Source organism: Bidens hawaiensis, unplaced genomic scaffold (assembly GCF_021521415.1).
Source record: "Bidens hawaiensis isolate Kalapana, Puna unplaced genomic scaffold, B.hawaiensis_p1.1 tig00052136_1, whole genome shotgun sequence".
NCBI lineage: Eukaryota > Viridiplantae > Streptophyta > Magnoliopsida > Asterales > Asteraceae > Bidens > Bidens hawaiensis.
This window is the reverse complement of record NW_027499349.1, coordinates 35798-46068: the sequence shown is the minus strand read 5'-3', so window position 1 is coordinate 46068 and position 10271 is coordinate 35798. Positions and strand designations below refer to the sequence as shown.

The 10271-nt window shown below is 36.9% G+C and overlaps 1 protein-coding gene across 1 annotated transcript; it reads left to right on the top strand.

The window, feature by feature from the left end:
• The first annotated feature begins 5323 nt into the window (after positions 1-5323).
• On the top strand, positions 5324-10036 carry LOC143599399 (respiratory burst oxidase homolog protein C-like). Its single transcript, XM_077077363.1, has 12 exons — positions 5324-5989; positions 6144-6306; positions 6388-6436; positions 6571-6684; positions 6824-7246; positions 7327-7710; positions 7799-7894; positions 8198-8313; positions 8398-8500; positions 8731-8798; positions 8897-9411; positions 9662-10036. Exons 1-12 carry the CDS (start codon positions 5413-5415, stop codon positions 9769-9771), a joined length of 2718 nt encoding a protein of 905 aa, XP_076933478.1. The 5' UTR covers positions 5324-5412; the 3' UTR covers positions 9772-10036.
• Positions 10037-10271: the final 235 nt, after the last annotated feature.

Below are 10271 nucleotides of genomic sequence, written 5' to 3'. Positions count from 1 at the left end.
CTGAGCCCGAATATCTTCCTTCTTGGGGCTCTTGATTTACGTGGCGATCCACAAACAACTATTTCTAAAAACATATCCGCTTTACCGTGTAGACGTGGATGATCTTTCACAATGAGATGCAATTCTTTACTCTGCAGTTCTTCAGATATCTCTTGTGATTCCTCTTTGACATTTAGTTTCTTAACCGGCTCCCCGAGTAACAAAACTTCAAGCTCCTCAAGATCTTTCGGGGTTAAAATCACTCTCATCCACATCGGCAAAACCAACCAAATCATCACCAAATTCATCCGTAAACTCATCCTCCCAAGAGGGAATACGCTCTTCTGACTTATCCTGCAACCCAACATCCTCAAACTCGATCGTCGGCTCATAAAATTGTATTTGATACTTTAAGCCTCGCCGAAAATCATCCATTATATCTGAAAGTGGTGCTTTTGGATTAATGCTATGGGTGACACGTAAAACATCGTATAATATCTCTTCTGGATGTGGTATGTGATCCATCATTGCGCCAGATGAGTCTTTACAATCGATAATATTCCCCATCCTATCATACACCACGCAGAATTTAGGCGGATAGCTGTTTTTATCTAGGTGGTCCATAATTGCCTGTATTTTTGACTCCCATATAGTTAAACCTCTTTGATCTTTATGAGGATTTCCTTCAACTCTGGCCCCGTAGTAACAATCCATGAAGATCACTGCAAAGATAAACTTAAACAAAAAAGGATCACGAGTACCAAATAGTAGTAAAATTAAAATATATTAAAGAAAACTAAACTAATTAAAAGAAATTAAACTAAACTATATTAACCTAACTCCTACGACTCAAAACAAACTATAAAAAAACAAAAATAAAAAAAAAACTACTTAGACTCCTACGACTCAAACGAAAATAAAACAAATAGCACGTATGTAGCAAATAATCCCAAGTAACGCTAATAACGCAATCGCCAAGATTCCCCCGGCAACGGCGCCAAAAACTTGATGTGCTAAAAGTAGTCTAAAAATTATTAACTAAATTACGCTAATCTAGACACTAAGTAATACTCTAGATTCTGTAAAACTCGATTAAACTACTAACCGGCCGTGAACCGATCGACTCTAGTAAAGCTAAGTAAGTCCGGTTATCGAACCCACGAGACTCTTTAATTACGTTCATTAACTAGTTAGACTCAACTGACTGACACGACTATTTAATTATTATTATTAAAAGGGGAGTTTTACTTAAAAACTAAATTTAAACTAATTAATAAAAAAAACAAGTAAAATAAACAAAAGACAATTTTAATTGATTTAAATCAGATGACGATGGAAAACCACCTAGGCTAGAATCCCCAAAGTTTCAGTTATCAAATAGTTGGAATATAATAGTTATGGAACTGGGATCGTAAAATAGACACTTAAAAGAAAACCCGAACGGGACCCCTGACCCTTCAAGAAGACACCTATGGATTTCTATTAAGCTCTTAAAAACACCAATTTTGATATTAGACTTCCTTACGGTTATCTAATTTATTATGATATAGTACCTTTATAGTGAAATCTTACCTTATAGCGCGGAAATCAAAGGTAATTTGACGAACTTAATTGACTCGCTAGACAATATTAATTAATCAAACCTAGACGGACTCCTTACGAAGAACTAAATCTAGCAATCTTAATCAACAAAGATCTAGCAATAACCTATCACCTTACAGCTTTCTAGGTTAGCAGCACACTTTTATTCGTTTGACTAATAATATTATTCCTATGATCTTATTCGAATTCAATCATAAACTAGTCAAAAACACAGAGTAGATGACCTAACAAAATCCTATCATATGAAACAATCACCAAGAATTTTGTGGAATAATAAAACTAGAACAACCAAAACCAAGTACACATACGCATCAATCAAATAAACCAAACAATTTACTGAATCATAAAATCATAACGAAAAGCAAATTCCAAATAAAATAAAACTTCAAACAATGGTTCATCACAAGCCTAGGCAGTCTAAAGGTTTAACCAACAACCATACTCAAGAACAAAGAAAATTAATTAGTTCAAATAATGAATTCATAAAGATAATAATAAATTCAAACCAATAATAATGATGTTTGGTTGAGTAGGTGTTGAACCCAAACGCTCTTTCCTCGAACCAAGTGCTCTTCTCTCTCAAAGCCCCTTTCTTGCGTTCTCCTTCTGTTCGAACTCTTCCGCGTGCGTAGGGTTTTTTTCCGCTGCCCAGCTCCAAAAAAACATCAACCCTCTGCCACCATTTTTTCTTTTTATTCTCCATGTTGTAATAATAATTTCTTTCAATCACCGACCTCATTCTCTCACATGGGCCATAACTTATTCAAGACGCAACCCATTTGTTTGTGGGTTTATGCGATTCCTCCTGGGCTCGTAAGATCTTATTTCACATAAATGCCCAAATAATTGAGTCCCCCCCATGTTGAATTGTTGTGGTTGTCGTACTGCCCAAACAACATGCAGTCAATTATTATAGTATATAGTATATGTATTTATAATATACATTATTAACACTTAAATTATATGACTTCAATTTAGTTATCATTATATTTAATCAAACAGTGCCATTAAATCGACACTTTAATTTATTAGATTTATAACCTTTACTCGAATATTCAATCGCTGGTTCAAGTTTAATAAATGTACTCAATTTTAGCCAATTATCACTTAGAACATTAAAAATCCACAAATGAGCCAACTAATAATAATATTAAGTAAAACCTAGCTCAAAAATACTTAAAAGTATAGGAAATATTTATATAATAATATGCATACTTTAGATCACATCAAGGTCCCAAGGCACACATATTCCAGGAGGCGAGACAATATCTAGTGGATAAAAGGAGGCCAGCCACAGCCCCCAGGGGGAACAGAAGAAAGGGAGTACTGGAGAGGAAGTGAAAGACAGACTTGGACTAAGTTCATTACCCTTGTCATAAATAACTAGAATAATAGACTGGGGGACTTGAAGAGACTACCCTGGATTTGGCCTAATAAAGCCCAAACGGCACCATCAAGACAGACGAGCCCAAGATAAAAGGCCCAGCTCAGGGATATCCAATGCACACCAAGACAAAGAATGAGGTCAACGAGGGACCAGTCGATGTTGGTCCGGCACCCGACAGAGCTGGAGCTTACGTACTCCTGGAGCAAAGGGCATACCCGGCGGACAGAAGCAAACCTCCCGTGGAAGTCAGAGAGGGAGGGAAATAACCAGTGGATAATAGGCGAGACCCCAGGGTATCGGTCCCAGAAAAGATTCCTCCGGGACTCAATGGGCATGGCCTAGGAAGGAGCCCAAAAAACCGTCAGCCCCAGGCCAGAAGACTTGAGGAATGAGAAGGAAGTTGGACTTGAAACAAGTCTATTACCGTTGTCATAAATAACAACGATAATAGACTGGGGGACTTGAAGAGACTAGGTCGAATAGCCCAAACAGAGCCCAAGAAGTCCAGCCCACCAGCAGCCCAAGTACTCCAAACAAGGTCAAAGGTCAACAACTGACCTGTCCTTGTTGATCAGAGCATCACAGAAGGGAGGTTGACATAATTTTGGAGGGAAAAGAGTGTCCAATAGATAATAGCTAGCTTCCTGCCCAAGTCAGAGGGACCAGTGGTTAATAGAGAGGACCCAAGGGAGCAACAGCCTGGAGGGAAGATTCCCCCATGACATTATATATGTACATGTTATCTTTGTAATAGGGAGGATGAAACAAATAAAATAACTCTCTTTTACTCCATATTGTCCATAGTCATCTCACTAGGATTCCAAAGGAAAATCTCATACAATCACACTTACACACCACACTCAAACACGCACTATCAATAGTGGTTTCAATAGGGTATGGTTAATGGTCCGTAAGAGACAACGTGGCGCCTCACTCACACACCACACTAATTCGATGAGACGTCTCGTGAACACTCACGTACCCTCTTGAGGCTATAAAACCACATTATAGTATTTTATTTAACAAACAATTTGATTTTTTTTTTAATATTGTAGTGTAACTTTTAAAAATAGACAGTTGTATTTAGTTTACTCTTAATCATTGTGATATAAATATTAGTGAAAACATAGTTGTTTTCAAAATAGTTAATATTAACCTTAAATTTATATTTTATTTTTATTTATTAAGTAAACTACTTTAAGTTAATACATATTAGTTGTAATAAGAGTCTGGGATCATAACATAAGTTAAGTGAGTAAAAATATAAAAGGCGGTGTCATGATATTAAGATGGTAGTGATAACTCATAGCCTTAATAAATGGCCTCGAAACTTGAATCCCTTGATATTTTTGAAAGGAAATTAACATTTCATTTACCAGAACACTAATTAATACTATGAGGTGACATGATCAAATTGCAATCAAAATACAAATGATGACAACCCTACTACAGAAATTTTATATATAATTGACATAGTGAGTTTAAGTGATCCTTGGTTGGCTGCCTGGCTGGTTAATTGCCAAATTAAGTAAAATAGGCTAGTGTTGGTATATACATTTAGTTACGTTTTAAATATACTTGAAGCTTAAAACTGTATCCATATTTGAATCGGCATAAAATTACGTTTTACATATGCTCGTCTATTCACACGATTATGATTTTGATACATTCCTATAAATTTAACTACAACTAGCCGTGTTCGATTCTTTGAACACTTTTCATACCTTTATTCTCTATTTTTTTCTAACATGGTTTATTTGAATAACTAGTGTTATAGATGCAATTGGCCTTATAGTCAATTTTTTACAGTGATGGTTAAAACTTGAGATCTCAGGTTTAAAAAATAACTCAAGGGAGTTTTCTGATAATTGTGGGTTTCTTCCTTGATAGTTTTTCCGGGTGTGTCAGACTTGAACGTTGAAATCAATATAGATAGTAATTGACATCCCATTTTAACAAAACTCATTTAGGTATTGAAGATAGTCCGAATAACTAATTAAAAAAATAAATAAATAAATAACAGAACACTAGTGTTACAAATTTCAAGACATACGGTGAAAAAAAAGTACATATTTACACTGTCACTAAAAAAAGAAAAAGACATTCTACATTGATTGATTATATTATATATATATTATAAAGAGCGTTGACTAATTCTGAGAGGCACATATAACTTGGAGCCTTCTTCCTTCTGGAACAAGAAGACGAAGGAAACAGAAGCTGTCTAATTAGACTCACTTCAACTTCACCAACCTTTAACCTTCCTTATTAATATTAATAATTTCACACCTTATTTAAACCCCATTCATCATCATCTAAACCTTCATATTCATATCATTCACCCATATCTTCATTTCAATCCTATAATATAATTCTTTTATTTTTTTAATAATTCTTATTATTCCTTCACTTCAGCTTTTCAATCTTCGAATTAATCTCCCAAAATGCGAAAAGTGAGTTCCGACGACGGCCACTCCGACACGGAGGCGTACGGCGCCGACCGGAAGTCATTCAGCGGTCCATTAAACAAACGCACCACTCGTAAAACCACCAAATTTAACCTCTCGGAAGACGGCGACAGCGGCAGCCTCTCCGCCGGAAGTCTACGCTCCAGAAACAACAACGACGATTACGTAGAGATCACCTTAGACGTCGGCGACGACACGGTGGCGCTTCACAGCGTCAAGACCGCCGGAGGTGCTGACGTGGAGGACCCAGAGCTCTCGTTGTTAGCCAAGGGCTTGGAAAAGAAGACGTCGTTGGCTACCTCCGTGACGCGAAATGCGTCGGCGAGGTTCCGCCAGGTGTCGGAAGAGCTTAGAAAGTTAACGTCGTTTCGGCGGCCACCGGCCGTTAATATTGACCGGTCAAAATCGGCGGCTACTCATGCCTTGAAAGGGCTGAAGTTTATTAGTAAGACCGGTGGGGCGGCCGGGTGGGCCGCCGTGGAGAAGCGGTTTGATGACTTAACCGCTAACACCACTGGTGTACTTCCACGCTCACTTTTTGGAGAATGCATTGGTAATAATAATAATAATATGTTATTTATATAGTTTCTAGCGTCTTACTAGTGTTTTTAATGAAAGCTGTCGTTAAAAAAAGCAGTTTTTAAAGTTTCTAAAAAGTTTTTTTTTTTTTATTTTGATTTTAATTTTTTTATATAAAATTTTGGCAGGGATGAACAAGGATTCGAAGGAGTTCGCCGGAGAGTTGTTTGATGCACTTAGCCGGCGAAGGAATATCACCGACGGCAATATTAATAAAGCTCAGTTGAAGGAGTTTTGGGACCAAGTTTCTGATCAAAGTTTTGATACACGGCTTCAAACTTTCTTTGACATGTAAGGATGAATTCATCATATTTATCCATAAATTATTAATTATCTTTATCCATTTATTTATATATTTGTTCATAAATTTAGGGTTGATAAAGACGCCGATGGTCAGATAACCGAGGAAGAAGTTCGAGAGGTATGATGTCGTTTAATCATCGGTTCTGGTTAATGTATATTTATAGCAAAGCCAGTCAAAACTAGTGACTAGTTTTTGAGATATGTATGAGTTTCTAATCATATTTGACACACTTAACTATTTATGTTGTACAGATTATAAGCTTGAGTGCTTCCGCAAACAAGTTATCAAACATTCAAAAACAAGCGGATGAATACGCAGCATTGATCATGGAAGAGTTGGACCCTGACAATTACGGTTACATCATGGTACACAATCTTATTCATTTTGTTTCAACAACATTTAAGATACATACCCATTTTTAAGTAGATAAACTACAAGAACTACATAATACACTTATACAAATTACTTTTCTGTTAACAATCTTTATTTTCTTCCAAAATCTAGATCGAAAACTTGGAGGCATTGTTATTGCAAGCCCCGACAGAAGCCGTGAGAGGCGAAAGCAAGAACTTGAGTGTGATGTTAAGCCAAAAGCTTAGAAACGTGGACTATCGAAACATATTCCAACGAGGATACGATAGAGTTAAATACTTTTTAGAAGATAACTGGCAACGCGTTTGGGTGATCGCGCTCTGGCTCGGGGCAATGGCGGGTTTGTTCACTTGGAAATACATTCAATACAAAAACCGGGCCGCTTTTGATGTAATGGGCCATTGTGTTTCTATCGCTAAAGGCGGGGCCGAGACACTCAAGTTAAACATGGCTCTAATATTATTACCCGTGTGTCGAAACACCATCACATGGCTTAGGAACAAGACCGGGCTCGGTACCGTGGTCCCATTTGATGACAACCTTAATTTCCACAAGGTGAGTATCGCTCTATCGCGGTCCTTAATGTTCAATTTATGTAACTCGTTAACTTTCTAACGTTTGTACTAAACTTTTAGGTGATTGCGGCTGGGATCGTGGTTGGAATCGGGCTACATGGAATAGCACATTTAACGTGTGATTTCCCGCGGCTTCTTACTGCACCCGAAGAGAAATACGAGCCGATGGTTCAATATTTTGGTGAACAACCTGATAGCTATTGGCATTTCGTGAAGGAGCCCGTGGGGTGGACCGGGATCGTTATGGTGGTTTTAATGGCGATAGCCTTTACTTTAGCCACCCCATGGTTCAGACGCGGTAGACTTAATATACCGAAACCGTTTAACAAACTTACAGGTTTTAACGCGTTTTGGTACTCCCATCACCTTTTTATAATTGTTTACGCGATGCTCATTGTTCACGGGATCAAGATTTACCTAACAAAAGAATGGTATAAGAAGACGGTGAGTACAAATTTTAAAAGATTTGTTGTATGAATGTTTTGTTTTTGTGCTTATCGAGCTAAAAATGTGTTTTCGTTTGTGATGATAGACGTGGATGTACGTGGTGATTCCAATTTTGCTTTATGCCGGTGAAAGATTACTCAGGGCGTTAAGATCGAGTGTCAAGCCCGTTAAGATGTTGAAGGTAATGAGAAAAATTGGTGAAATTTCGGTTTGGGTATGGGTCAAAACAGTTAAATGTTTTGGTTCGGGTCGAGTTGGGTTGACCAGAAATATTATAAATTTTTAAGTGAAATGATTTACACCGGTTTTATGCATCAAAAGTGTTCTCCTTTCTTTTTACATAAGTTCTTTATTTAACCCGTTTGACTCCTTAGAGAATACATAATCTAAATCGGCCTGTTTGTAAATAAACGGGTCGAATCTGACATATCTGTTGTTAGTGTGTTTGGTTTTTGTTTGACTGACACTATTTTGCATTTTGAAGGTTGCCGTTTACCCCGGAAATGTGTTGGCACTTCACATGTCAAAACCGCAAGGCTTCAAATACAAAAGCGGGCAATACATGTTCGTGAACTGCAAGGATGTTTCTCCGTTTGAATGGTGGGTCCCGTGCATAACCCGTTAAAAACACTAGTTTTTAGTGAAAATGCTGTATAACTATAAACTAACTTAACTATTGTTCAGGCACCCATTTTCAATAACTTCTTCACCCGGAGATGACTACCTAAGTGTGCATATCAGAACACTCGGTGATTGGACCCGACAACTAAAGACCGTCTTCTCTCAGGTACGGGTTCTTAGTTTGAAAATATTTAGATGTTTTTATTCATGAGTTGGTTGAAAATTTGATAAGAGGGTGCGTAAATGGGCGGGTTGGGAAAACGAAGTTACAAGTTATAGAGTAATTTTGCCCGATATAAATTATTGCGGAAGTTATATAGAAACGTATTGGCCCTTTAACAAAACTTGTTTTTAGCCCGTTATCTTTTCAACTTACCTGATTTTGGTTGTGTGCAGGTATGTCAGCCACCCGCTAATGGCAAAAGCGGGCTCCTAAGAGCCGATTTCCAAGGAGACAACCCTAAGTAAGTCACCCATTTCCCCATTTAACAACACCAAAACCGTCACTTTTATCAAATATCCGACATGATTCCTAACTTTATTTTATCAAAATTATCTACAGCTTTCCGAAAATCCTAATTGACGGGCCATATGGTGCACCCGCACAAGACTACAAGAAATACGACGTGGTGTTGCTAGTGGGCTTGGGCATTGGTGCAACCCCTATGATCAGCATTGTTAAAGACATTGTGAATAATATGAAAGCCAAACAGGAGGAAGCAGGAGCTTTGGAAAGCGGCAACGGGCCGAAGAACTCCGCCAGCAACTTCAAGACAACACGGGCTTACTTCTACTGGGTCACTAGAGAACAAGGGTCCTTTGATTGGTTCAAAGGGGTCATGAATGAGGTGGCGGAAACCGATCAAGATGGTGTCATTGAAATGCATAATTATTGTACAAGTGTTTATGAAGAAGGTGATGCTCGGTCGGCTTTGATCACGATGCTTCAGTCGCTAAATCATGCCAAGAATGGTGTTGATGTGGTCTCGGGTACTCGGGTCAAGTCGCATTTTGCTAAGCCTAATTGGAGGAGTGTTTATAAGCGTATTGCTCTTACTCACACCGGTCAACGTGTCGGTGAGTTTTCTATTCTTATTATTATTATTATTATTTTGATTTTTATGAAAAATACAGCATTTTCATTTTTGATAAAATATATATATATATATATATATACACATTATAGCATTTTCATTTCAAAGAACTAGATTATTACATTTTTTACTTATGGGTTGTTAACTGAGTTGACATGTACCTAGTCACCTTTGAATGTATTTGACTAAGTATATTTATTTTATTCTGAGATTAAATTTTACAAACATGACAGGGGTATTCTATTGTGGAGCAAAAGCACCAGTCAAAGAGTTGAAACACCTTGCTTCAGACTTTTCTCACAAGACTACCACCAAATTTGACTTTCACAAGGAGAACTTTTGACCTCAGAAACAAAAGTCAAATAAAGTCATTTCTAAAACGTGTATATCAACTCCTTTTGAAGAATTATTATTTTTTTGTATATTTTTGTTTAGATAAAGATTCTTTTGTATGTTTACAAGTTTATATAATGAATAGGTTATCAATTATTTCTTGAATAATATGTGACGATGTCATTGTTATAGAGTTTGTGAGGTCGTTTTCAGGTTTTCTAAGTCATTATAAAGTTATATTTGGGTAGACAAATACATTATATTTTCTAATATAATCATTTGAGATTTTGTAACTACAATTCTATACATTCAATGTTTCTTCTACTTGAATTATATCTATATATCTTATTCTGATTACAAATTAACAGCTTAACAAGTTATTAATGTCTACAATCTAGTATATTAATCAGAATAATCTATAATCGGGTGATGCTAATTTCACTAAGCATTATCATTCATGACTATTTTGCTGGTATACTCCTTTTTAACTTTTCAATTCAAACAAATCGA

Coding starts and splice junctions, on each gene's coding strand:
- LOC143599399 (XM_077077363.1), top strand. CDS start 5,413: ATGCGAAAAGTGAGTTCCGACGACGGCCACTCCGACACGGAGGCGTAC. Junction 5,990..6,143: donor ACTTTTTGGAGAATGCATTG/GTAATAATAATA, acceptor AAATTTTGGCAG/GGATGAACAAGGATTCGAAG. Junction 8,799..8,896: donor TTCCAAGGAGACAACCCTAA/GTAAGTCACCCA, acceptor AATTATCTACAG/CTTTCCGAAAATCCTAATTG.